Consider the following 26,776-nt stretch of genomic DNA (forward strand, 5'->3'; position numbering starts at 1 on the left):
ATGGAAGAATCCTCTTAAGAGGAAATCAGCCACAGTAGAGTCAGCTGAAGAGCACAGACAACACGGAAAGCTGCACGTCATATGGACTGGCTCTTTGTACTACCTCTCTCCTAGTCCAAACATTCTAGTGTAAACACAACTATGGGATTCTTTGTAATGTCATTTCCCACGACATAAATCTTTATGTCAGGAGATCTGTTAACCTGCTGCGGGGTGCTTTGAGGCCCATGGAGATCTAAGAACAGCGTCTCCCGACCTCTATAAATCGCTATCCAAATTAGACACATATCGAGTAACATGGAGCCAATTTTGAAAGAAATCCGTAGAATCATGTCCAGTCAGGTCCCAGGCCTAGAGAGAGGGGTATGCATTTAGGAAGCTATGGCCACACAGCCTTTGGTCCTAGGTCCCATGATCTAACACAATTAACTCCAGACCCAGTACCGACAGCCGTGGACACAGATCCATATTGGACATACGTCCACAGCTACCAGTCTAGGTAGGCTTTCCATCTGTCAACTGATAGCTAGTCTGGCTTCGTAATCACAGAAGCCCTCAGGCTTCTAACTGCAGTCTATATGGGTTATAAATATTTTGATCTAGATCTTGATTGCCTCCTTATAGCATACTACCAGCTCTTTGTCAATCTATCTATCGTAATTACTATAGAGTGCCGTTCAACCAAATCCGCCACCTCTTTACTCACAACCAGATCATTACCGAATATCATAAATATTATACATCGATTTTCGAAAACAATTTACCCCTCAGAGACACACACTTTACTTGTCGTCTCGTATCCGAGACAACACTATGCCGGATACAGCTAACCCGTTAACTAAGGCCATCAATAAGTGGACAATATCTTACCACTTGTCCTAATAAGGGTTGAGCTTGTTTCGGGTACGGGCCAACAAACAAAGTGTGTGTGTGTGTGTGTGTGTCTGAGGGGTAAACTGTTTTTAAGTCCCTACTCTCCGGTGTGTCCCTACTCTCCGGTGTGTCCCTACTCTCCGGTATGTCCCTACTCTCTAGTAAGTCCCTACTCTCCAGTGAGTTCCTTGCTAAATGCTAAACCCCAAAGGACCCACTCTAGTTCCCCGGAGCTATGTAGTTCGCTCCCAGGAGTTATAGATCCTCTGGGAACTATGATTCTGACTCCTAGGAACGAGCAAAAGCATGCCTAGGAGCCATGATATAGATCCCAGGGTCGGATATGATCCTAGGAACGTGGGTCTTGCGACAAGCTAAGCGGTGTCCAAAACACAGGCAACCATTGTAGACAGCAAAACATTTCCTCCAGAAGTAATCAACACTCCCGTGAACGGACAGGTATTCACACCGGAAATTAGGGACTTACTAGAGAGTAGGGACTTACTAAAACATACTAAAAAACTAGGGTAGGGCAAGATAGGCACGACAAAAGAGCTTTTTGCTCGTGTCCGCACAAATCATTGTCCAATGGGATGTTGGCAGGGAATGGTCGATGGACGGATGTCCAGCCGGCAACTGTCTTCGGTCCCATATTAACTCCACGCAGACGCACGGCTCCCTAGTGATGATGACCAAAGCCGGCGTCCCATCGCACAAGATCGTCGTGGGCGTGACTAGTTACGGGAGGTCGTTCAAGATGGCTGACGCGACCTGCCGCGGCCCATTGTGTATGTTCTCTTTCCATCAGGCCCTTCTACCGAGGATGTGATTTAATAGCTCACCCATGAACAGGTACTTATCTCGGCGAGAGGAATGATTCGCCTGCAAAGCCCGGCCGTTGTACCGAGACCGGTGGCTACATCTCCAACTACGAGATCAACGAGATCATCAAACAAGGGGGTGCCATCAAGAGCTGGTATGACGAGGAAACAGATTCCGACTACCTGGTCTATAACTCCGTCGAGTGGGTGGCGTATATGACCGACAAGACCAAAGACCGCCGGCGTGATCAGTATAAGGGTCTGAACTGCGGTGGTACGACTGACTGGGCCATTGATCTCCAGGGCGTGAGTTCGCATCCTACCTACTGATGCATCATCGACCACCGCTAACCACAAGATATTATAGGAAGGTCGGCGTGCAGAGACAGGGGACCCGGTCTATCTGGACCCTATTGTCTACGAGGAGCCCAATGCTTTGTGCAAACCCCCTGCGTGCTCGTTTTCCCCCCCAGTCAGCTTCCATCTCCTACCACCATCGACCCGGGCAAGTACACGACGTCGCTTCTGTACGGAAGCACCGCCAAAACCACCAGCAACGACGAAGTGATCACCGCGTTTGTGACGCAGACCACGACAATTACCCTGGACCTGCCTGTTATCACTACGGACGAGGTGTCGTACTCCAACGTCAATATAACCCGGAGTCAAGACGCCAGTGAGCTCTGGGTCGGCGTCAGTATTCCTATCGGACCTGTGACCGTGAGCCTAGACGACGGTGGCGGCAGCACAACCACACGAGTTCTGAGCCTTCCTGCGTGACCGGCTGTGACCCAGGGCCCGCCGATTCGTGGAGATGGCGACGACGACAACGACGACGACGACTGGGAATTACCAAACCTATTTCCAACTACAGCCGCGCCTGAACCAACAACAAATGAGGTATTTGATCATGTCTCTTTATGACTACTCTTTATCTATAACCTTTTGAGATTTGAAAGGGCTAATTTGATGTCAAAAACGATATAGCCAGCCCCGACGACCTTGCCTACATGGCGAACATATCCACCGTACGTTGTCGAGCCCGTCAACGAGGAAGACGGCGATGACGATGATGATGATGATGATGATGATGGCGCGATCATTACGAGCTGCAAGCTTTGGTTTTTCAATGTATGTCCTGCAAATATGTGATCGAAAATTGGTTCCACGCTAATGATGTCCAGATATGCCTTGGTGGGCGATTCAAGTCGATCAGATGGACCCTCCCTCCCGGAATTTACCCACCGTGAGTCTGATTCTTCCCAGTGAAAAGTACGTGTATCGGATAAGAACTAACATCTCTTGATTCACACCCTCAGTGGTCCGCCTCCGCCAGATATTCTTGGCCCCCCTGGAAATTCCGTGTGGTCTATCCAACCGCCGCTTCCCCCATGGCCGCCACTCACGTAAGAAACTGCCCTCCTGGAGAACAAAGAAGCCCTTTTCACTGACCTAACTTGTCATCTACAGTGTCGGCAGGGACAACAAGCTCACATACAGCAACGAGCCGTCCTGCCAGACCGAGTCGGCAGAGCTCTGCTCCACGACGGTCTCGAAGTCGGAGACCCTGGTCGGAACTATCACTTCCACGGTCACTGCCACTTCATCCGCCTGCGAAACCGTATACGGCTGCTCCTTAACGGACTCGGGGTCAACCAAAACCACCACGGCATCAGTTTGCGAGCCCACGTCGGGCAGCGGCGGCGAATATCAGCCGCCTGCGGCCGGGTGCCCGGCTCCGGCCATCGTCTACCCCAAGGATCCGGAGAACGTAGGCTCAATTCCCAGCCTGCTCCAGGGGTATAAAGACTACGTAGAGGTGGGACTTACTACAGAACGCTGGGTGGCGTTCTACTGGATTCCCATGCTCGGTCAAGATACCATGGACGCTCTGAGGCAGTCGGCAAGTCTCTCCCCCTCGCCCATGAAAGTTGTGAATCGGAACTAACGGACAAGTGGAACAGCCCGACGTCGAATACGCATACTACTACGAGGAGACAAATCTACTGCCCCGCGGCCCCGGGCTCTGCCTCCCCCATGAGGGACTGCGGTGGCACATCCTTTGGTACGTTCACCCCCAAGAATTGTACCCCACCCCACCACTTGTGACTAACTAACATGGGTCTCCTGCAGCCTCCCCTCAAGTCGCTGCCCTGGCCAATTACTTCCGCTCGGTGCCCTCTCCTTGGCAGTCCCAGTTGGACAAGCCCAGCAACGTGAAGAAGCTCATCCAGCTCTTTGCGCGCCGCTTCGTGGTACACGACAGCCCAGTCCTTGCTCCCGCCCGACGGCTGGTCATCTGGAACGGTCAGGTTGGCGAGCACAGCTGTCTCCGCGAGTACGGGTCGACGGAAGACTGGGCCAAGGTGTGCCCGACCATCAAGGACAATCTCGAGAACGAAGCCCCCAACCCGGGAGAGGACGTGAAGCCCTGCTTCCCCAACCAAAACACCAACCCCCCGACAGCTCGAAGACAACTTGGGCGCCGGCAATCCGGCGGTGGTAGTGATAGTTGCCCCCTTATCCCCGGGGACAATAGTGGGCCCGGACAGAACATCAACTGGAACGAGGGTCCGTCCGGACCCAAATGTACTAGCGAGAATAACTGCGGCGGAGAGCTTTGCAAGGGATACTACTGTGACCCGCACCCGGAGATCAGCCATCCTCCGGACTATTATGACCCCAAGGATCCACAGAACCCTCATGGCATGCCGCCCCAGAAACCGACGTCGACATCGACAACTACTGGTACATCACCGACGACTACATCATCGCCGCCTGTTGAAACTCTCCCATTGTGCCTTGGTACATCAACAACCCCTTCATCGCAATTTCCAATCTATGCCTATAGCATTTATGCGCCTGGTAAGTGCAATTACTACATAATAACCGAAAGAGTACTGCCCGCTAACAACAAAAATCCAGGTTCACACCGCAATGGGATATTTGCCAGCAACGCCAATATTGGATCGTCTCCGCCAATCTGCGACATCTCTAAGGACGAGTTCTCCTTTGACTTCTGCAAAAAAAGGCGATGCCAAATTTGTGAATGAAGGCCCGGAATTCTTTTCCGAATGCGGATTCCAACTCTCCCTCAATGGCAAAAAGTATACGCCTCGACAACTGGACCCTATGGATACTGATAACCCGTGCTCCGGCACCTGTCCTGACGTTGTATCGGTTCAAGGAATATTGTTATTCGAGGGTATGCCTGCATGCAATTAGTTTTTGAGAGGTTTTATATAAAACAATTCACATCTTGTTTCTACAAATACTTAAGACATCTCCACCCTCGCTTTTGAAGACAAACGTCATAGGATAATCGCGTGTTGCAAATAGATGGGATTGAAGAGGAGTGAATAATATACCATGTCATTCTTTAGTGTTGAATCTCAAAAGAAGAACTAGAAGCTGAAAAAAGAAGTCAAAGACGCTCTCGCTTGGGTCTATTACTTCCCGCTAGGCCTAGGCTAGCCGTATTTTGTCAGAAGCCTAGATTAGGCTGCTCAGCCTGCTCAGAACCAAATATGAGGCTAATGCACTTTTCTACTTCTCGTTGCCCAGCTTGTTATCTAGACAATTTACTTCTATTAATCGCCCTATCTTGTAAATAATATAATACTCGGATATAAGTGTCTGGATTCCAATAGTCCCCGCTCCTTCCTTTTCTCCGTTTCGGAGCTAGACTGAAGGAGGCGGGTCTTTAAATGGTAAGCTTGAGAGGGTAGTTGTGACGGGATCTTGAGGGATCTATAGCCTAAAGAGAGGGGCTTTTATGGATATATAGGCCTCGATGATAGCTTAGAGATAGGGTAAAATCATAGTAACTGGTCCAGTAAAGTGTGGACCCGGCTCTCAGCCATGACGCGAACGCCGATGCAGCGTTCCCTCTCTCCCTCCACGACCAGTCCCTCCTCAGTGGGAAGATCAGTCTCTGGCGGGGCGTTGTCTGCGCTCTCAGTTGTAGGTGAAGTCAAGCGCCTCAGCACCTCGTCAATCGGCTTCACCCCCGGTGACCATTCCATCGATGACGGGGTACTGGGTGGGCTCGGTCTAGTCAACGCTGAAACCAAGTCCATCTCTACCTCCTCGAGCCGTTTCTCCCACGTGGTAATATCAGTTTCTGGTACGGTTTTGCGCAGGAAGTCGGTCAGCCCGCCGACTACCTCAACTAAACTAGAGACGGGGGCCGGTCTTTGTTGTTGTTGTTATTGCTTCGGGGCTGGAGAGCGACGGATTCTGATAAAAGAGTATTGTAAGAAGGCGCGGTCGTCGCTGAATCGATCACGTCGGTCTTGTCTATCTATAAGAACCACCCAGCTCCTAGGGGAGATATCCCTGAGTCGGTCTCGGGACGGGTGGTCGGGGGCTAGCTCATCGAAAAATCCAGCGGGGATTGGCCTGACACCCAATTGATCTAGCTATGACTGGAGCGGCGGTAGGCGCGGCGGTGGCCCCCGGGGCGGCGACGCGGGCTCGTCGTCGTCGTTGTTCTTATTATCCTCGTCGATGGAAGCGAGTGATAAGAACGCCCTATGATATGCAAATCGCAAGATGGCCTGGTCGGGATCCGAATCCGGACCTAAGGATCGGAGGTATACCAAGAATCGGACAGCGAAGCCCTCGGCGTTTAACCTAGTATTATCCATGGAGTAGTGGCCACTATACCCGGGACGAGTAGGGTGGACGACGTGGTGGTCTGTAGCTGCGTCCCGGACATCTTCGCGCTGGGGGCTGAAAAATGTGAACAGATGGATCATGGGAACGACTTGAGCGCCCGAGGTGAAGCTAGAACCCAAATTCCTCGGCGAGGATATTGCTCGAACTTCGCGGCCGCGTAAACCGTTTAACAAAGCGGAGGTCGAATGGATGGTTCTCAGCCGGAGCGACTCCGAGTCTTCACTTGATGCCCTCGACCACAGCCAAGACAGCTCCGAAAAGGGATGAGCGGAGCCATCGTCGCTGTTCCGGTCCGGCTGCTGCAAGAAGCAGAGCTGTTGAAGGGCCGTGGACTGTGCCAGGGCCGCGGCGAGGTCACCAAGGTCTGATTCTCCATCTTCCTCATCTCCCACCAGCTGGAACGGATTGAGGCAGAGGCTGAGCGCAGACGCACCTTGAAGTTCATCCGATGCAATGGCGGCCGCGATCACGCGAGGCGGCAGGTTTCCAAACACCACCCAGTTGAGGTGACGGCATCCAGCGTATGCCACGCGCAGTACATGACTGGAGATCTGGGAGGAGCCGAGCCTCTCTGGCGCCTCTTCGAGCCGCTGCCGCAGCTGCTCGCGGAACTGAGCAAGTACTTGAAGGTTGGCGAGCGCTTCCTTCTCGAGGGGACCGGAGGCGGGCTCCTGGGTGAGAACAAGCAGATCATCAATGGTGCGGACTATGCCTACGGGGTCATTTTGCGGCGGTTGGTGTACTATGGTGTAACCTTCCATATCAGGCGGGGATTGGGTGGCGATCATTGAATGTCTGAAGTCTGTTGGAGAGATTAGCAAATGTGATCGATATAGGTTAACATGGAATAGCGCCAGAGATCACCTTCTGAAGATGTTCGAGTCGGATCATCCAGCTCTGGTGGCCAGATATCTACCATTATTCCCCCTGTCGGCACCTGCAAAATCATTCGGGTGAACAGACGTACAATCCAAGGCTACCGCATCAGCCAGCGGCCTCTCCTCTAGTTTGAGGATGCAAGACGCCTTCTCCAGGCCCGACCAGTAGTAATGCTTCGATACCCACTGCGAGATTGATAACAGCTCTCGAGGCCGCGGGTCTGCGAGTACAACATCGGGCTCCTTTTCCGGTTGGGGGTCTTCGACGGGATCCCAGCCGATCATCTCGCCGCCGTATTCAACCTCAGCCATGTAGTTCATGGGGAACGCAACGATGCCGTACTTGACGCCGCTGTCGAGGTCAGAGATGTCGAGAATAACCAGGCCATACTCAGTGCAGTCGGCCCGGAACAGCGTCGATAGTGGCTGAAACTGAACGTCGCTGGGGCGGGTGCGGTTGTCGCGAGTATCGCGCAACAACGCCAGCAAAACACACGTCGCAGTGAAGGGAAACTTACTAGGCGCATCATCCCGCCACGGCAGCGGGGGCTGTTGTTGCCCTGGCTCACGCCGCTTGTACCAGGGCACGAACGGGGGTTGCGCGGTGTCGGGTACGCTGGGCCGCTCATGAATCGGAGGCTCCCGGCCCTGAGACCGACGATACCAGTCCTCCGCGAGCGCCCTCTCAGCCTCCAGCGGCGCACGGTTCGTGGGATCCGAGAGGACTTCGGTCAGCGCAAGAGTGTCGGTCACCATACATTGCACTCGATCCCAGGATATCTGTGAGTTATATTCGTCGTGGTGTTGGCGGTAGGCCACGGCCAGGCAGCGGCTGGTGCCGCCGGGACCGACATTGGCCACCACGGCGAAAAGGAAAGAGCGAGGGGTTCTGGAGTAGAGAGTCGTGTATCCCGGCATAGCAATTGTATTCTTCGAGCAGCTGGAGGGGGGATATGAAAAAGAGAAAAAGCCAGCAAATGAGGGGCTGGCCTTGGCTAAGAGACCTGTTAGTGAGTTCCCGAACAGGCTTGGCATATCTTAACTACTTAATATAATTCCAGAATGTAGAGACCTCATACTTATCTGTGTTGGTTTCAACTGGCAACTTAACTTTGATCAGCCAGAATAGACCATAAGCTAAGCCTCAGAGATCGTCGGTCTCAAAATTGCTGGCCAATCGCTGTTCCCCTTGCAGCAACTGATCACCACGGCAAACATGCAAATGACACCTAGTTATCGAGGATAGACTCTTGCCGTTCTGGCCTTCGTGGCAACGTGCAGAGGATTGGCTAGAGGCCGTCGCGTGCGAGATATTTGTCTGGCAGCGGGTTATACGATGACTGTCCAGGACACCAGTGGATCGGATATTGTTTTTGCAGCGATTGTACACTTGGCGCAAACTATCCCCTCTCGTAGCCTACGTTGTATTCTGGAATACCGGGATATGTGTGTCGGGAAAACCGCAGATGGGCCTTTCGATGTAGTGAATGGAGCTCTTAATGCCCCTACCGTGCCCGGCTTGGGTGTCACTCCTCGGATGGCTGTTCTCGGGGATCCTGTGGCTACTTACAACTGATTCAAGCTTCATGCAATAACGAATACAAATCAATGAAGCTACTTTAGTCATAAGAACGGATCAAGGATGCGTCCGTCCAGGTGAACAGCTCTGTGGAACCACGCAGGGTCACTTTCTACTGACTCGCTCGTAATACCGCGACGAAGGGTCGATGTGATAGTTAGGCACAAACAACAAAGTTGAAATGGTCAGTTATTGAGTCCAATCGGCTTTTGTTGTTGTTCCGAGGTTGTTGTTGTTGTTGTTGTTGTTGTTGTTGTTGTTGTTGTTGTTGTTGTTGTTGTTGCCTGCCATCTGAGGCAGCGATTGCCAAGCATTGAGCGATGCAGTCAAGATATCAAGTCTGGATACGATGTCTTGTATCCGCAAATTGTCCCACGTCATCTAGAAGCAGGTTTTACCGATCTCGTGCAGTGCAGAGATGCTGAGAGGAGACCGGGAAGAGCGGAACGCGGCTGAGGCCATCTTGCCAAGACCTTGCCAAGCTTTTGAACTTCCCCCGCCTTTACGATTCTATACCGCCTTTATATCAAACTACCTCTTCTTAGACGGTAAATACCTACAATTTGTATATAAACCACTAATAAAATTAAGTCATATATATCTAAGAAGCATAATTATCAATATATAGGTATCATAGTAGTAATTAGGTATAAATATACGATTTTTCGGATTAAAATATAGTATTTTTCACTACGTAAACTAGAATTAAATCAAAAATAGAAAGAAATGTAGGTTCAGAATAGACGGAATGTATTATGTTGTACGGTACAAAAGGCGGAAACTCCAGCGGTGAATCTTATATATGTATTAATAAGCGTTGTCAAAATTGGCCCAAATCGGCTGCCGTAGGGGAGGTTACGTGACGGCGTATTGCGGCGCTAAACCCAAAAAAGCAAAACTAACCGGATGCAGTAATTCACAGGTCCCAATATTACATATCCTACAAAGTAATTAAAATCGAAAGAAAAGAAGAAATCAAGAAACAAGCAACGTGGGGGCATGGTCCATTCGACAACCCCCAAGCCCCAATCGAGTTCGGTGCAAGATGGTACCACGCAAAGTGTACAATATGTATCAAGGGCAGACAGTCCACAGAAAGTCATTCATAAGTTGTTTGAGAGTCATCATGCGTCGCGTACATACGAAGAGTCAGATATCGACATGCCCAGTAGTAGCATACCACCAAGATGTGCAAACAAAGATGAATAGTTATTCGATATCAACATTGAACAAGTCAAAAGGCCGTCGTGTGTGACCGGGTGATTCCAGGAAACCCACCGAGGACTTCTGCAACATGTACCCTGCCCGAGATGTTACCAAGATCATAAAGTTCCATCAACTCGCAATTTCACAATAAGCAAGTCAAAAAGTAACTAAAATACCGCTAAGAACACCCCATCCCTACATAAATGTCTCGCCAATACGACCAACCAATAGTCGACGTGGTAGACTATGTCTACCACCACACTCTCAACGAAGACGATGAAGCGATTTGGAAATGCGCGCGGACAACTCTGTTAGACGCAATGGGTTGCGCCATCGAGACAGCAGCGACGAGCACCGAATGTCGAAAGCTACTCGGTCCCGTGGTCCAGGGCACAGTCGTGCCGGATGGATTCAGGGTCCCGGGAACGAGGTTTCAGGTCGATCCTGTGAAAGGGGCTTTCGATCTAGGTGTTCTGATTCGGTACTTGGATCATAATGATGCGCTTGGTGGTGCGGAGTGGGGACATCCTTCTGGTATGGGACATGAGGTTGGGAAAGGGATTGTGTCTGTGAGACTAAGATTTGGATTGAATTAGATAATCTCGGGGCTATACTCCCAGTCATGGATTGGCTGTCGCGTGCAAGTTGCTCTGGTCGACGGGTTCATGCTGGTCCACCGTTGACGATGCAGACGCTGCTTATTGCGCTGGTTAAGGCGTATGAGATACAGGGGTGTTATCAAATGCGGAATGCGTTTAATGCCTATGGAATCGATCATGTGGTTTTGGTGAAATTGGCTTCTGCTTCTGTTGTTTGTTGGTTGGTTGGAATGACAGAATTACAAGCCATGGCGACTATTTCCCATGTTTGGATGGATGGTCATCCAAACCGGGTGTATCGATCCGGCGCAAATACCACCTCGAGGAAAGGATGGGCAGCAGGCGATGCAGCGAGAAGAGCTGTGCAGTTGGCTCTACTGGTGCAAGATGGCCAGCCTGGTTCGGCAGGGGCGTTGAGCGCGAAGCCATGGGGGTTTTGGGAGCGGACTTTTGGCGAGGCGGGATTTGTACTTCCACGACCATTTGGGTCGTGGACGATACGGAATGTGCTGTTCAAAAGTATGCCCGTAGAAGGGCATGCAATTTCAGCCGTGGAGGCGGCTGTTTTGCAAGCGCGTCGATTTCGACAGAAGGGACTGTCCGATCTTCTCAAACAGATCCAGCGAATAGATCTGCGAACGACTGCTGCTGCCTTTTTGATCATTAACAAACAGGGGCCTCTGCATAACGCTGCTGATCGTGACCACTGCATTCAGTATGTGGTTGCCTTGGCTTTCCTGAAATGTAGTCCGCCAGAGGCGGCGGACTATTTAGACAAAAGCCCATGGGCGAATAGTGAGGATCTTGAAGCCCTGCGAGGAAGGATTGTGGTGCAGCCCGACCCTAGGCTCACGGAAGACTACTTGAATCTGGACAAGAAGAGTATTGGCGCAGGGATGACAGTCCATCTCGCAGATGGATCCTCGTTGCCTGAAATAGTGATCGAGTACCCACTAGGACATGCCCGGAATCCCAAAACACCAGCTGCGGTACAAGAGAAGTTTTTCCAAAATATGGGGCTTATGTTCTCGGCGGCAGAGATCGGGCGGATATTGGGTGCTGTTCAAAATCCAGACATCTTGGTCTCGGATTTCATAGATCTGTTTATCCGGTCATCGGTCAGGGCAGTGTTGTAGAAGGCAAATCTATCTGCAGGTACCATAAGGTGGTTGTACTAGCCAAAAAGAAGATCTTGTTCAGGGTATCTAGTGCTGTCGTTTTCCTTTGGCTTTTCTCAGTCGATTCTCCCAACTCCCTGCAACGTCAAGTAAACATCTGTCCCCCATCCCCACAGACTTTGCACCGCAATGCTACCGCCAAAGTACTCAGCGTAGGCTCTACCAAGAGGCAGCCCATAACCAAGACCTGCAATACTGCTGAGGTGGCCACCGCTAGCAGAGATGGTGTTCAAGGCATCCATATTGCTGTTCTCCGAGCCCTGGAGGTCTAAATCGGAGAAAGTCGTAAAACTATACGACCAAATATGGGGCAAAACCTCAGGCGGAATACCACCACCACGGTCACGGATACGGATAGTGATACTCTGAGACGACGGAGCCGAGTACCCAATGGTTTCATTTTCATTGGCGCTGGCATACTCCGAATCAAACTCAAATCCAGTATCAGTATCACCCGGAACCGGCGGCGCATTTCCAGGTACATCTGGAGCAGCAGCGATTGTCACCTCAATAGGCTCACGCTCATTTCCATTTTCAATAGTTGCCCGGAATGCGTTCTTCAACAGCTCCGTGATAATGTACTCCACGTGTACAGGGACGTGAGCAAAGGTAGCCTCAGGCTCACCTCCAATCTTCAAACGCGGTCGCACTCCGTACTTAAGCTCACAGATTTCTCCAACGAAATCCTCGCATAGCCGGATGATGCGTGCCGGCTGCAAAGCGGTGTCAATGACGCCAATATAGTTCGGTGGAATCGAGCTCTTGGGCTCAGGTGCATCAGTGACATCGGATGGGTTATCGCTGATGGGCTGAGAGGCATAATGAAGAGCTAGATGCTGCTCCGCAATCAAGCGCGTACCGATACGCGCCCGTAGATGCGTGTCTAAGAAGCTCGTCACGTCGGCCGGGCTCACATATTTCTTACACTCCAAAAACCCGCGTGCGAGGACGGGGATTGTATTTGTATGCGTGTGTACGAGGTCTGCCAGTACATCCCCGAACTGTTTCTCTTCTTCGAGTGTCGTGATGCGGCGCTGTTGATATGGTATGAGGGTCGATAGCGAATGGAGGTAATTGTGGTAAATCTTAGAGACATGGGGGTTTGAGACAACAATGAAAGGGAGGTTTCGTAATGCTTGGATCCGAGAAGCTAGTCGGGCGGGGAGAAGGGATAGAGTGAAGTTGGCAGAGGCTAGAAGAGCCTCTTTGTTCAATGGTGGACGGCCGTGTCTAAGGGATTGACATGAATTTAGCACATTTTGGTTCCAATTTGGTAGTGAGTTATTATATATATATATTTAAGACTGACTTTAGTAGGTCTGCAAGTGTCAATGGTCGACGGGGACTCGCAGCCAGCTGCGCAACATTGTCTTTGGCGACATCGAATGGGCGACCAGCCCAGTTTTGACTCTGTGTGGATGATTGACGATAAATGCGAGGTCGTGTAATCAGAGGGCCTCGGCAGCCAGGCCGAAAAGGCATAGCTTTAGGTATTAAGGTTGTCATTGTGAACTGTGGCCATGAGATAGAGGGAGACAAGTGGAAGAAGTTCACAGTGAAACTCCGGGGCGGAAGATCTGCATCGGCGGTGCGGATATCATCGGTCCAATGTTGTAGATCAACAGGGATCAAGGTTGCTACATATTTTACCGGTGATAGGTGTGTTTACATGAATTTCTACTTTTGGATGTTACATAGGGCTCACCCAAGTTTAAATTCATACACACCGTGCCCATCACTCAAGCTGATGGTTGGATTCAGGAAAATTGCTTCATCTGTATGAATGCCTGTACATCTCACATTTGGAAAAAAAATCCGGTACTCATAAGATGTACATGACATCGCGGATGAAATCAGGTCGCATAATTGGTATCAAGTCATCTCGCTGAAGCAAAACACACAAAAATAAATGAAAAAAAAAAGAACCCCCGGATATCCAGCTTTCATGTTTCGGGTCGGTCATAACACAGAGCATCCACGACGACTTCAATCCACAAGGACTTCAGCCTTCAGCCCTAGTCATGATGGATAGGTTCATCTACTTTGTAGTTACGTCGCCATCCTGCTCAACATGGACATGTTTGGTAGATTCGAAGGCTTGGACATTGTCATCGGGGAATTCAACACTAGTTTTGATCCATATATCAGCATGTCACGATAGTATAGATCAGACCGGCACCACTTACGTGAAGCCTTTTATGATGCTGTATTCATGTCTGATGATGCCGCCCTTCTCCCTAGCTGTTGCCTTGGCCCTGAGAATATGTGTTAGTACCAAGATATTCAAGATAATGACAATGCCACACACTTTTCCAGCTCCTCAACGGGGGCGTCGGTCTTCAGGGTGATCTAGGGAGATGTTAGTCCGGATATTTTTGAAGATAAAGCCGAACTCACGTTGTAAAGAGGCATGACGTCGGATAGCAAAATATGGGTGAGGGTACAAAACGTGAATGGAGAAAGGGTATGTAGAAAGAAAGAAAGAATTCGTAGGAAAAAAGAGAGAGGGGCTTGAGGGGGAAGGCCACACTTTATTTTGGAAGGTGCCTTGAAGCAGGTACCTTCCAATCAGCCGCTTTGTCTTTCACCCGCTTCACCCTTTTGTCACCTTACTACATTATGGATGTATCTTAGTATCTTAGTATCTTAGGGTAGTTCCCGTGCTACTTGGCATGATCTATTAGGTGGTCTTATATGCTTGTCTGACATGGGTCTGGTAGTGGCCTCTAACTATAGTAACCTCACTCCCGAATGCAAGATTTCTGTTGCATCCCTTGCTTAAATGACTCTATAATGTCCCGTATAATTTCAATCCGGCCTATAACGTACAACATATGTTGTAAAGGAGGGGAATTGCTGTTGATGTAACGATGCAAGGCAATGACATCATATTTAAGAAAACGCGGGGCAAGATGTCTTGATACATGTCTTGCATAGAGACAAGCATTCAACCCTTCAACCTTGGATTAAACGACTCTATAATTTTCTACTTGATGCGTTTACCCTAAAGTCCAATGTAACCATCCTCTTCGCGGGGAGGCATCTTCATCCCGTGCATTCCCTTGTACTTGGGGCTTTCTGGGGCCTTCCACCCCTCCAGGATCTTGTCATCTGTCAGTTGATATACCTCCACACCCAACGGACGACAAGTGGCCCCCATATCAGCTTCCTTATCATCCCAGCCCCAATTGGATAAATCACCTGCGAGTATCATTAGCATATAAAAAAAAAATTGGGACATCTGTGTAGCATGGTGCCATACCACCAGGGCACGCAGATAGCGCGCAGAGGACATCCACTTCTGCAAAGAACTCAAAGTACTCGCCCGCCTTTGCAGGGGAGGTCTCCATGAAGTATTTTCCATTCTCGTCCAACCCAGTCACCTGAAACACATTCAAGACATCATGGACATCTAGCTCCGTAAGTCCATGAGGGACGACGGAACGAGTCAGGTTCGAATGACAGTGGAAGTCAAAGGTCTCTCCGCCCATTAGCAAGTTCACATAAGGATCGCAGCGAGTTCCCATTAAGTCATGCACTCGCCCTCCAAACTGCGTAGGCCCAAACACAACCTCCGGGTTACGCTTTCCATCCGGTCCAAGCACGTCATGCAGCTGCCCGCCGCCCAACGAGTCACCTGTGATTGTTACGAGGGGCCGCAGGTACGGTAGGTTCGACCATAGTCGATCACCCACTGAGACGTGAGAGGCGTGGATCTGTCGGGTACGTGCAGCCCACATCCGTTCTCGGGGGTTACTTGCGTTCCAGATATTCAGGTCACCCACCTGTGGCCCCTTGGGTGTCGTCAGGCGGCAGATGTGGCCGGCAGGTACAACCCACGCTTGGGCAGAGCATGGTCTGATAGTAAATGATTCCTTTGGGATTCGCGCAGAGGGGCTAGATGCGGTTTCAGAGATTGAGCGGTACAACTGCGAAGTTGCATGAACCCCCGAATCGGGCGGTGCTGTGTAAGCTGGGGGTGGCTGGCGTGTGGACATTATATACGGTTGGTGGGGTGATATAGAGACTGGATGTTACACAAACGTCTAGTAGACACGGAGGAAGATTGGATTCATAGGGTTTTTGGGGTTTTGTGGGGGAGTATAGAGTAAATTTATAGTTAGCTAGAGATAATCGGAGGCTTCCCGACATTAATGCTGCCCCGCATGATAGCCACGAGGGGAAATTGCATCCTGCGATTTCTAAAGGAGTTTCGTGCGGTGTACGGAGTAAGATAGCGCTAGTTAGTGTACGGAACTTTAGTACCGTCCACGGGTAGACTGAAGGAAGGAGGCAGCGGGGTGATGTCTCAGGGTGGAGCCAACATTGAAATTACCGGGCCGGTATACGATAAGGATTGATGCCTCAGGAATAGTCAACACATGCTGTTTGTGCCTTAGGCCATAAAGATTCTGATCCCCTGACTAAGGTTTATCTACTCCGCTTTGGCAGAAAAATAATTGCTGCTAATTTTTTGGCTGTCGGGGAAAGTCCTCTACCTCGATTGCGCTTGTCTTTCTTTACTCTTTGAATAAAGGAGTCGATCTGTCGAGGTATTATACCTCTTCACAGATAGTATGGAGCAACAGGCCAACAGGGCGCATCGCCCTGCCAAAGAAAAGAAGAAGTTTGAGGGTACGGCGAGACCGCTCCAATAAATCTGCAAATTCGAGCCCATGCTAATGATGATTTTTTTATAGGTGCTAATCCGAAAGCATTCGTCACTTCCAGACCTGGAAAGCTCAATAAACAGGCTGCGCGATCGCATGATGTATGTATATGGATTTTCTTTTGCTGGTCAATTGATGCTGACCCGGACTTCTGCTCTAGGTCAAAGAAAAGAGACTCCATGTCCCCCTCGTGGATCGTATGCCCGAGGAGGCCCCGCCAGTCGTTGTCGCCATCGTTGGACCCCCGGGAGTTGGAAAGACAACTCTGCTCAAATCTCTGATTCGCCGCTACACCAAGCAAACCCTCAGCTCGCCTCAAGGCCCGTTGACCGTTGTCACGACCAAGCGCAAGCGTCTCACCTTCATCGAATGCCCGTCCGACTCTCTCGCAGCTGCAATTGATATTTCAAAGATCGCAGATATTGTGCTTCTCATGATTGACGGAAACTTTGGATTCGAGATGGAGACTATGGAGTTTTTGAACGCTTTATCGACGGCCGGTATGCCGGGTAACGTCTTCGGTATTCTTACTCATCTTGATCAATTCAAGAAACACAGCACCTTGAAGGACGCGAAGAAGCGCCTGAAGCACCGTTTCTGGAGTGAGCTATACGCGGGCGCAAAGCTCTTTTACTTGTCCGGTGTTATCAACGGCCGGTACCCCGATCGTGAAGTGCACAACCTTTCAAGATTCCTGTCCGTTATGAAAAACCCTCGTCCGCTCGTGTGGCGCAACTCCCACCCTTACGCGCTTGCGGATCGCTTCTTGGACATTACACCACCTACTCAGATCGAGGAAAACTCGAAGTGTGATCGCACAGTCGCGCTCTACGGCTACCTGCGCGGCACTAACTTTCCCTCCCATGGAGCCCGAGTTCATGTTCCTGGTGTTGGTGATCTGACTGTTTCCAATATTGAAGGCTTACCCGATCCATGCCCAACTCCCTACATGGACCAGCAGATCGCCAAGGCAACAGGAAAATCGAACAGGCGCAAGCTTGGCGAGCACCAAAAGCTGCTTTTCGCTCCCATGTCTGATGTTGGTGGTGTCCTGGTCGACAAGGATGCAGTTTACATCGATATCAAGACCAACACCTTTGACCGGGACTCGGACGAGGATTCGGACGACGAGGAACGCCGGGGTCTTGGTGAGCACCTTGTTGTTGGTCTTCAAGGCGAGCGCAAGATGCTGGGTGAAGCTGACCAGGGTGTTCGTCTCTTCCGTGGCGGCGAGGCCCTCGATAAAGCGGATGACGACGAGACTGGCCGGAAAGCCCCACGCCGCGCCCGCGTGGCTGTACCTGAACAAGACGACATAGATATTCCCGAAGGATTCGATAGCGACGAGGAGGCCGATGAAGATATGGACGAGGAAGATGTGACAGATGATGAAGGCGAACTCGACATGTCTGCGCCTGCAGACTTTGAAGCCCGATTCAAGGCCAAACAGAACGGAAACGCTGGTGGAGAGGAAGAAGACATGGCTTTCGCTGACAGTGACTCCGACCTGGGTTCCATCTCTTCAGTCTCGGACCAGGAACTCGAGGGCGGTGATGAAGACGAGGATGAAGATGAAGAAGAGGACGAGGATGATGATGAAGATGAGGACGAGGATGATGATGAAGATGAGGAGGGCAATGTTCGATGGAAGGAGAACATGCTCGCCAATGCCAAGTCTCTTCACGGAAAGCGCCCTCCTTTCCGAGTCAGCGACCTGTCAAGAATGATGTACGACGAGTCGATCACCCCACTTGATGTCGTGAAGACATGGCGCGGTGAAGACTCCGACGACGAGGAGGAGGACGAGGAAGATAGAACCGCTGACGACGAAGGCGAGGACTTCTTCAAGAAGACAAACAACGAGAAAGAAGACCAAGCCGACTTCCGCGCTGTTCCAGAGTACGACTACGATGAGCTGGAGCGGAAGTGGCGGGACGAGGATTTGCTCGAATTAATCAAACTCCGCTTCATCACTGGCAAACTTTCCGGTGGTGCCTCAGATGATGAGGATGGTGATGAGGATGACGAGGATGAAGATGAAGGTGACGGTGACTACGAAGACTTGGAATCTGGCGAGGTTTTCAACGGTATCAAGGAAGATGGCGATGAGGATGAGGATGAGGAAGGCGAAGATGAGCCCGAAGATGCTGCCGACCTGGAAGCCGAGCGTGAGCGAAATGCCAAAAAGAAGGAAGAACTGAAGCTACGTTTTGAAGAAGAGGACCGCGAAGGCTTTGGAAAGGTTCAGGACGGGACGCATGATGGTATTGATGGCGAGTTCGGCGAGGACGATTGGTATGATCTGCAGAAAGCCAAGCTGCAAAAGCAGGCAGATATCAACCGCGCCGAATTCGAGACACTCGACCCTGCCTCGCGCGCCCGGGCTGAAGGTTACAAAGCCGGTACCTACGCACGTATCGTCCTCGAAAACGTACCTTACGAGTTTGTCTCCAAGTTCAACCCTCGCTTCCCTGTCATCGTTGGTGGTCTCTCGCCTACTGAGGACCGATTCGGCTACGTGCAGATTCGCATCAAGAGACATCGCTGGCACAAGAAGATTCTCAAGAGTAACGATCCATTGATCTTCTCGCTTGGTTGGCGTCGCTTCCAGACCATGCCTATTTACAGTACCTCCGACAGTCGGACACGAAACCGCATGCTTAAGTATACCCCTGAGCATATGCACTGCTTCGCTACCTTCTACGGACCTCTTGTTGCTCCCAACACCGGTTTCTGCTGTGTGAACTCGTTCTCGAACAAGAACCCCGGTTTCCGTATTGCGGCCACTGGTGTTGTTCAGAGCGTGGATGAGCACACGGAAATTGTCAAGAAGCTCAAGCTCACGGGTCACCCTTACAAGATCTTCAAGAACACCGCCTTCATCAAGGACATGTTCACCTCTGCGCTGGAAATTGCCAAGTTCGAAGGTGCATCCATCAAGACTGTCTCTGGTATTCGCGGTCAGATCAAGCGTGCGCTATCCAAGCCCGATGGCTGTTTCCGTGCTACATTCGAGGACAAAATCTTGATGAGTGATATTGCCTTCCTGCGTGCTTGGTACCCCATCAAGCCCCACCGCTACTACAACCCTGTGACCAACCTGTTGGACCAGGTCGATGGTGAAAAGGGTGATAATGGATGGCAAGGCATGCGCTTGACCGGTGAAGTCCGTCACGCTCAGGGTATTGCCACCCCCAAATCAAAGACTCGGCTTACAAGCCCATCGAAAGACAAGCCCGTCACTTCAACCCGCTCCGTGTGCCAAAACAGCTGGCCGCCGAGCTCCCCTTCAAGTCCCAGATCACCAAGATGAGGGGCCACAAGGATCAGACCTACATGCAGAAGCGTGCCGTTGTCCTCGGAGGCGAGGAAAAGAAGGCCCGTGATCTCATGCAGAAGCTCACTACCATGCGCAACGAGAAGCAAGCCAAGCGATCCGTCAAGCAGGAGGAGCGCCGCAAGGTCTACCGCGCTAAGGTGGCTGATGGTCTGGAGAAGAAGGCCGAGCGCGAGAAGAGAGAGCGCAATGATTACTGGCGCAAGGAGGGCAAGAAGCGCAAGAACCCGGATGAAGACTCTGGTGGCCGTGGACGCGGCAAGAAGCGCAAGTGATCTATTCTTTGTTCTTGGACATGTCTTAATCTACTTGGGTCTTTTGCATAGATGGCGTTTGGACCCAAAACTTGTACTTACATTATGTTGGATGTTTATTTATATCAAAACTATTTCATGAATGCAACTACTGTTTGCCTATGCTTTCTTCTCGTTGCCTCCACTATGCCGTCTGTACTATCCATTCTTCCTGTACTAATGACGAGGCTGTTTCTCGCCGTCGGTTGGTCTCCGATGCCAGAAGTAGAATGGAGCACCTCCAGGCACCTGACAGTTCCCAAGGCAGGAAAGTCCTAAATGAACCTAGGATTTGCATGTTCATAGGCCCGGATATGGCATAGTAGGTGACAACCTAATCATCTTTCCATCATCCCCGACACCACAACAGGTAAAGCAACCCTAACTCGCAAAGCTTCATACTCCGATTCAATAACAGGTTTAGTAGCACTCGTAGTCCTGTCTATATAATCCTCGCGAATTCTCACTGTCCTAGATTTCCAACTCTCCAACTACATCTATTTTCCATCAAGCTCCATCAAAGCTTCATCTTCATTCATCAATAAATTCATTTTTCTAGCATCAAATAATCATTGGATAACATGGCTCCCCTTCCAAGCCGTGTCAACGCCAACACACTCTCTCCTCGGGAGGACAAGAAATACGAGGTTGACCAGGAGAAGGAAACCACCGTCGTCTATCTACTCTTCGCGCTCATCATAGCCGCCATCGTCATCTTATTGGGCTGCGCAATGTAAGTACATAAGTCCACCATCCAATCATCCTAAATATATATATATATATATATATATATATATACTAATAGCTTTGTTAGCTACCAGAAGATGAAGCCCAAGTATAAGGAAGAATGGAAACCCAAGCTTAAGCCTAAGCTTCGGGACTGCAAGGAGAAGTATGAGGACTGGAAGGAGAAGACGGAGATCTGGCGTGGCCCCAAAGAACCAAGTAAGTTGATCCCCTTATGCCTTTCCAAACTTGTCTTCGATGCTAACTTTCCCTTCCAGAGGCGCCCAAGCCTGCTCACGTGGCTGATCGCCCTGTTTCTCAGGTTCCGGAGGTCGAACAGATCACTTCTGGTCTGAATCCGGATTACCTGAAGATGTCGACAGCGGTCGTCATCTAGAGGGGTTGTATGGGTGTGTGGCTCAGTGCTGGTGAGGTATCAAAGGCCAGGCTGATGCCTAAATTGGATACGGACTACGAACTACGGAGGAAAGGGTTGATTGTTTCTTTTGTTTTCTTTATATCTCTTGAACATGGATCTGGATCCATCTTTGCTTTCTCTCGGCTTATTTTTCTCTCAGCTTATTCTTACTTTCCGCTGAGTTGTCTATCGGAGTTGAGCCATTGTTTCAGAATTTTGTATATTATATCATTAATGAGAAATCCTATTTGCTTTCTTGACTCGTATATTGTAGTCTTGTAGATGGTAACTAGTTGTTGGTATACTTCGAAGTATAGCCCATCAAACATAAGCCCACTCACAACCATCTTCAACCATCTTCATCTCTAAATGACCATATACTGATATACTGATGATTTAGGAAACATACTCCTTCTACAGAAACTCATTGAATCCGATGAGATTGGTCTAGTACCATCCACGTGACCGCGCCTCGCACGCGTGTTCCAAGACCAGTCATCCTTAACTCTCTGTCAACTACTCCACGGCATTTCTTTTGGTCCTAACATATTGTGGCGCATCTATATTCAAAGTTAGTTCTTACTACTCGCATTCTTCTATTCAAACCCTTGTCGAGTCCTTCATCCGCGGTTAAAATCACGGTGGAGAACCCTATTTGCCGCCTCGTGCTGTCGCAACCCTTGCGCGCGTACTGGTCGATCGCCACTCGATCGGGCAGATGCTCCTGGTTCCCACAGTGCTCCCACGCGTCTTGTTGAGATCTCGACTGTTAGTTGCATCTAAATCATTTCATATCGGGCCTTTCCGGTCCCAACTCTCGATGCGGTGAGTTGAGACAGGACATGCGTGTTGAGATCGTGCGGCCGCGTAAACTCGCGATTAAAGCTAGGTCGCGCGTATTTGCCAATTGTCGCTATCCTAGCATCTGTTGATCTTCCACACCCCATCATTGACCATGAATGACGATCGCGATGTGTTTAATCGCGGGGTGCTCCATGCGGAGGCCAGTGCGAACACCCACTCTATGAACAATGCGACGTCTCCCGTGCCTCACAACCCAATGCCTTCGGCTAAGACCCAACCCACACAGTCGCCGCAACCATTGTCAATACAAATGGATGGCTTGAACGCCGTTACCCTCGCTCACGGCGAGGGTAACCCGAACTCAGCCTATATCGAACCATCGGAGCGCGGCAGCGATACATCGGCCGATGGCCGACGACTAGACCTTTCGGCTAGCACCGTCACAGACTCCCTTTCCAGCCTTCCTTCATCCTCGACCAATGGTGATAATAGCCAGTCGACAGAGTTCGGTAACTCTCATACATTGAATAGACATACATCGAAACCGTGGATGGATCGGGAGTTATTGGCATCCCAACCCGCCCCGCATGTGCAGCCGGTGAATGGAGGCGGCTCAATAGATCGATGGCAACCCTCGTTGGCACCTATAAAAGCCGGCAATGCTTCAATATCACCACCGCCATCGCCAAAGCATTCGCAGACAAGGTCGAACTTTGATGCTCGCTTGGGTCCAAGCCAGAAACGGACAGCGGCTGGCGACTTCAAGTCCACTTTAGATATTCCCACAGCCCGCATTGCCGATTCGAATGGAGCTGCACGACGCCGTTCGAAGAGTACGGGCTCGTCAGCTTATGGGAGTAGGATTGCACAGGTAACGCGCCCACTCGCTCCCTCCAGAATCTATAGCTCATTTGTATTACCCAGTTGTCGGTCCATATCCGTACACGTCTATCATATGCAGCGGCCAAAGTAGAACAGGCCCGACAGTCTCGTGAAGCTACCCCTCAGACCGCATTGCGAACACACAACAGCGCGTCGCCATTGAGCCTGTCGGCATCAAGTGACATTTCATCATTGCGGGCAGGAAATTCCACTCCCTTTTCACAAGATTCCCAAACATCATCCAACGGAAACTCTCATAATTTCTCGAGCCATAACCGCTCGCGATCAGCATTTTCATCTAATCAATTCCTTCCAATTCCCAAGCTAGCACCGCCTGTGGATATCATTTCATCAAATGGTCATAACCAGCGCCGTCGACCAAATCCTAACGCAGTCTCCAAACCTTCAAACCACAGCCCTATCTCCCGCCACCGACGCCATCATTCACACCAAGAGAACGGCCTCGCCCAACCACTCAACGGCCAACCAGTCCTAGGGCCAGGGACCCCCTCGCTCTCATCATCTCACACACACGCACCAACATCCACCCCGAACGGCTTCTACAAACATCGTACCCACTCCCAGAATACACTCATGGAACAAGACGCCATTGAAACCCTGATGTTCATGTCCAGCCCCGAGAACTCGGGGTATCGTTTCAGTCCTCGTCCATTGCAACCAGCGAGCACGCAAAGCAGCCTGAACGAGTCCATCAACACTTCCAGCAATAGAGCTCCGCAAGATGGAAGCCAGGGGTCCCAAAGCTCCGTGTCTCACAATGGTCGTGAACCCAGAAGAAAACCAGGGCTGGAAGCCCATGCTGGTGATGATATTGATCGTCTTTTGGATCAAATGGATAGTGATAGCGAGGATGAGGGTCGGTATGCATCTTATCGTCCTAGGATTAACGGTGCACATCCATTTAGAGGACATCAACGCCCGAGGTAATTGCATTGTTTTGATATTAAGATCTCGGGATTTTGCATGGAATACATGGCATGTACATCGCTTTAGCATTGGGGGTTTTTAACTTGCTAGCATAACCATGTTCAGATCATAGGAAGCGTACGGTTGGTATGACTTCAATTCATTTTGCTGTGATGAAAATTCAGGCCGGGCATCTATTGGGCCTGAAATAGTTGATAATATGCATGTCGTGGTCTCTCTATATGAATCCCCTATCCGAAAATACTATGATTAAATTACTTTTTGTGGTGTTCGCCGTTGGTATTCGCTGTGTATCATTTAATGTGCGAGCTCCTATCATTTCATTAGTCCCAGGCATTATGTATACATTGAGGGAGTGTATCACTTACACTTGCGAGCTTGCTCCTAGCTCGAATCTTGGGGCCGTATAAGGCCAGCACCCAGGGGACCAGAGTTAAAGCAGCAGCCTATTTCGATCCAGTCAGTCTATTTTCTTCCTTTGGGGCCAAGGTAATCACCACAACTTACAAGTCCTCCCAGCAGACTCGATGCCTCTGGATAACCAAGGTTGGTGAACATGGCATTGGTGACCAGTGGAAAGATACCACCAAGCATATTCCGACCTAGTAAGCCAGATATCAGCAAATATCCACACCATCACCAAGAGAACAATGAGAGAAAAAAACAGAAAAGAGAAAAGAACTTACAACAAGACTGCGCCGCAATCGCCGAACTCGCATACCGATGATAAGTATCCGCGAGGTAATTAAACGTAGCGAGATAAATCGAAAAGATGCCCATAGTCGCACAACCAACGGCCATGGCAGGCGCGATCCAGTGCACAGACGGGAAAGAACTCCAACCGAACCAGAACATACCGATGGGCAGAAGTACAGACTCGATGCAGACGAAATAGAGTCTGCCCTCTGGGGAAGTGGTGTGCTTACCGAAGCGCATGGCGATGCGATCTTGGTAGATGCTGATGATTGTGATGATGATGACACCGACGCACATGGAGGTGAAGACGGCGCCTGTTTGCTCGATTGTGAAGTTGTGGTTTGTGCTGAAGATTAGTGGGATGGAGCTGAATTGGAGGTAGAGGACGGCCCAGCTGAAGGAGACCCATAGAGAGAAGAAGAAGACTACTGGTTCGGTGAGGAGCATGTCTGGGTTGGATGTTAGCGTTTTTTCTTTTTTTTTTTTATATATATATCTTTGATTTCATGGTCGAGGTATACTTACGGAATGGCCTGTAAAGCGAGATCTGGATCATTGTTGCGATCGATGCTCGTTGCTCGTCGCTCTTGACCTTCCATCTTATTCGACGAATGCATTTTTCCTCAGATGCTTCTTCGCTCGGTAGGATTACACCGCGATGACCAGCTTCTTCTAGTTGCTCGTAGTACTTGTTCAACTTTGCGGCTTTGCGACTTAGCAGGACGCTGCCGCGGGTCTCTTTGAAGAAGAAGTAGATGATAATGACAAATGCGGCGGACACGATTGCGTGCGAGTAGAATACCCAGCGCCATGTGGTGCGTGTGATGATTGCGCCGGAGATTATTGGCGCCAGGCCAGTGCCGAACAATGCTGATCCTGAGAAGAGCGCCATGGGCGTGTTGCGGTCTTTGGCATGGTAAATGTCACTGATAACGCCGCCAACCATGGTGGAGAATGTTGCTGTGAGGGTGAAGTTAATATCTATTGCGAGTTGAATGGGAAAATTTACCATCGGAACAGGCTATACATACATCCACCCACACCCTGGAAGAAACGAGCTACAAGCAATCCAGCAAAGGACTGCGTACCTCCACAGCCAATTAAACTAGCTATTGTAAAATAAGTCAGCATGAGGAAAGTAGTAACACGGTGAAACACAGTGAAACACAGTGAAACACAGTATACATACCAACGAAGAGAATCCCACTAGCAATAAAGATGGGCCTCCGTCCATTAATCTCGGAAAACGGAGCCAGCACCATCGGCGCCAGGGCAAACCCACAACAGAAAAGCGTGATACTCAGGTTATACACGACTTTACTGATCCCCCACAGTTTAGTCAATTCCTCGGATGCAGGACTGACCTCACCCGCAGCATAACCGGCTAGCGCAGTAACCCCGCAAGCGATATAAGTCATCATGGACTTGCGCCATTGCGGCCAGAGAAATGGAGATGTATATTTCTCTAGACTAGGCGGTTCTGGCGGTGATGACTGAGCGGGGCCGGGTGGTAAAGTAATGCATGGGGTCGGTAGGGGTGTTTCCAGCTCTAAATATCGGTATTCGATATCTTGGGATCCACGCAGAGACTCGGCGGTCTCATCGCGCTTTTCCATGCTTGTTAGTTGGGGTTTAAGTGCACCCGGCGTTGTAGATGCCATGGAGTGAGTCTGGATGATGTTTTGGTAAGAGTTTTCTTAGTTTCTGACGGACTTTTGAAATGATTTATAGGCTAAGCATCTAGGGCGTGGAGTCCAACCGAAAGAAAATTGGAGAAATGGATCAAAGGCCGAGTCATACTTGGGATTCCCCCTATTTGACATGAATGTGGGGCTTGTTGACAGGATATACCCATGCAGTTAATACTAGGACTTATTCTGAATTCCCATATAAAATGTCCTCCTAAACCCTCCCAAATCCTCCCAAACCTCCCAAGTTCCAAGTTGGCGTGGACCTGATAATGCTCTTCAGGGGCCTGAATCCTTGGCATCGGAGTCACCGCCTACTTAATATGTCTAGCTTGGCTTACGTGTTATGTGTTTGGATGGGCAATATTTTAGTTAATATAACTATGTAACTATACGATATAATGCAGAATATAATTTAGAATATCAAATATAAAATACAAAATATAAGAATAAAATAAAGATTTTGTAATTAGTTATATACTCCGTACAATTCATAGCAT

The 26,776-nt window shown here is 50.0% G+C and overlaps 13 protein-coding genes across 13 annotated transcripts; 7 read left to right on the plus strand and 6 right to left on the minus strand.

Moving 5' to 3' along the window:
• Positions 1–1,558: 1,558 nt before the first annotated feature.
• On the plus strand, positions 1,559–4,747 carry N7516_003758 (uncharacterized protein; the record flags this gene model as incomplete). Its single annotated transcript, XM_057216478.1, has 12 exons — positions 1,559–1,661; positions 1,726–2,000; positions 2,062–2,109; positions 2,172–2,414; positions 2,490–2,594; positions 2,682–2,825; positions 2,879–2,940; positions 3,014–3,100; positions 3,165–3,593; positions 3,659–3,759; positions 3,828–4,559; positions 4,620–4,747. 12 exons carry the CDS (start codon positions 1,559–1,561, stop codon positions 4,745–4,747), a joined length of 2,457 nt encoding a protein of 818 aa, XP_057078361.1.
• Positions 4,748–5,555: 808 nt separating this feature from the next.
• On the plus strand, positions 5,556–5,869 carry N7516_003759 (uncharacterized protein; the record flags this gene model as incomplete). The annotated part of the gene is made up of 2 exons (XM_057216479.1): positions 5,556–5,804; positions 5,837–5,869. The coding sequence occupies 2 exons, from the start codon at positions 5,556–5,558 to the stop codon at positions 5,867–5,869; spliced, it is 282 nt and encodes a 93-aa protein (XP_057078362.1).
• Positions 5,870–6,115: 246 nt separating this feature from the next.
• Positions 6,116–8,170, minus strand: N7516_003760 (uncharacterized protein; the record flags this gene model as incomplete). Its single annotated transcript, XM_057216480.1, has 2 exons — positions 6,116–7,176; positions 7,342–8,170. 2 exons carry the CDS (start codon positions 8,168–8,170, stop codon positions 6,116–6,118), a joined length of 1,890 nt encoding a protein of 629 aa, XP_057078363.1.
• Positions 8,171–8,588: 418 nt separating this feature from the next.
• N7516_003761 (uncharacterized protein) lies at positions 8,589–8,828 on the plus strand (the record flags this gene model as incomplete). Its single annotated transcript, XM_057216481.1, has 1 exon — positions 8,589–8,828. One exon carries the CDS (start codon positions 8,589–8,591, stop codon positions 8,826–8,828), a length of 240 nt encoding a protein of 79 aa, XP_057078364.1.
• Positions 8,829–9,020: 192 nt separating this feature from the next.
• N7516_003762 (uncharacterized protein) lies at positions 9,021–9,212 on the minus strand (the record flags this gene model as incomplete). Its single annotated transcript, XM_057216482.1, has 1 exon — positions 9,021–9,212. The coding sequence occupies one exon, from the start codon at positions 9,210–9,212 to the stop codon at positions 9,021–9,023; it is 192 nt and encodes a 63-aa protein (XP_057078365.1).
• Positions 9,213–10,240: 1,028 nt separating this feature from the next.
• Positions 10,241–11,772, plus strand: N7516_003763 (putative 2-methylcitrate dehydratase (PrpD); the record flags this gene model as incomplete). The annotated part of the gene is made up of 2 exons (XM_057216483.1): positions 10,241–10,571; positions 10,634–11,772. The coding sequence occupies 2 exons, from the start codon at positions 10,241–10,243 to the stop codon at positions 11,770–11,772; spliced, it is 1,470 nt and encodes a 489-aa protein (XP_057078366.1).
• A 98-nt stretch (positions 11,773–11,870) lies between these two features.
• On the minus strand, positions 11,871–13,320 carry N7516_003764 (alpha-ketoacid dehydrogenase kinase family protein; the record flags this gene model as incomplete). Its single annotated transcript, XM_057216484.1, has 2 exons — positions 11,871–13,044; positions 13,124–13,320. The coding sequence occupies 2 exons, from the start codon at positions 13,318–13,320 to the stop codon at positions 11,871–11,873; spliced, it is 1,371 nt and encodes a 456-aa protein (XP_057078367.1).
• A 532-nt stretch (positions 13,321–13,852) lies between these two features.
• On the minus strand, positions 13,853–14,226 carry N7516_003765 (uncharacterized protein; the record flags this gene model as incomplete). Its single annotated transcript, XM_057216485.1, has 4 exons — positions 13,853–13,940; positions 14,001–14,069; positions 14,123–14,163; positions 14,212–14,226. 4 exons carry the CDS (start codon positions 14,224–14,226, stop codon positions 13,853–13,855), a joined length of 213 nt encoding a protein of 70 aa, XP_057078368.1.
• A 592-nt stretch (positions 14,227–14,818) lies between these two features.
• N7516_003766 (urea carboxylase-associated family protein) lies at positions 14,819–15,812 on the minus strand (the record flags this gene model as incomplete). The annotated part of the gene is made up of 2 exons (XM_057216486.1): positions 14,819–15,015; positions 15,077–15,812. 2 exons carry the CDS (start codon positions 15,810–15,812, stop codon positions 14,819–14,821), a joined length of 933 nt encoding a protein of 310 aa, XP_057078369.1.
• A 510-nt stretch (positions 15,813–16,322) lies between these two features.
• On the plus strand, positions 16,323–20,096 carry N7516_003767 (GTPase BMS1; the record flags this gene model as incomplete). Its single annotated transcript, XM_057216487.1, is given in 4 exon segments — positions 16,323–16,449; positions 16,515–16,585; positions 16,645–19,740; positions 19,755–20,096. The coding sequence occupies 4 exon segments, from the start codon at positions 16,392–16,394 to the stop codon at positions 20,094–20,096; spliced, it is 3,567 nt and encodes a 1,188-aa protein (XP_057078370.1). The 5' UTR covers positions 16,323–16,391.
• Positions 20,097–20,695: 599 nt separating this feature from the next.
• N7516_003768 (uncharacterized protein) lies at positions 20,696–21,237 on the plus strand (the record flags this gene model as incomplete). The annotated part of the gene is made up of 3 exons (XM_057216488.1): positions 20,696–20,847; positions 20,929–21,059; positions 21,119–21,237. 3 exons carry the CDS (start codon positions 20,696–20,698, stop codon positions 21,235–21,237), a joined length of 402 nt encoding a protein of 133 aa, XP_057078371.1.
• A 976-nt stretch (positions 21,238–22,213) lies between these two features.
• N7516_003769 (uncharacterized protein) lies at positions 22,214–23,892 on the plus strand (the record flags this gene model as incomplete). The annotated part of the gene is made up of 2 exons (XM_057216489.1): positions 22,214–22,933; positions 22,987–23,892. 2 exons carry the CDS (start codon positions 22,214–22,216, stop codon positions 23,890–23,892), a joined length of 1,626 nt encoding a protein of 541 aa, XP_057078372.1.
• Positions 23,893–24,189: 297 nt separating this feature from the next.
• On the minus strand, positions 24,190–26,249 carry N7516_003770 (MFS transporter; the record flags this gene model as incomplete). Its single annotated transcript, XM_057216490.1, has 7 exons — positions 24,190–24,204; positions 24,261–24,338; positions 24,400–24,494; positions 24,579–25,037; positions 25,114–25,548; positions 25,620–25,697; positions 25,778–26,249. The coding sequence occupies 7 exons, from the start codon at positions 26,247–26,249 to the stop codon at positions 24,190–24,192; spliced, it is 1,632 nt and encodes a 543-aa protein (XP_057078373.1).
• Between the last annotated feature and the right edge of the window lie 527 nt (positions 26,250–26,776).

The sequence above is a fragment of the Penicillium verrucosum genome, assembly GCF_028828655.1.
Source record: "Penicillium verrucosum strain IBT 35672 chromosome Unknown utg000001l_segment0_segment0, whole genome shotgun sequence".
NCBI classification, from domain to species: domain Eukaryota; kingdom Fungi; phylum Ascomycota; class Eurotiomycetes; order Eurotiales; family Aspergillaceae; genus Penicillium; species Penicillium verrucosum.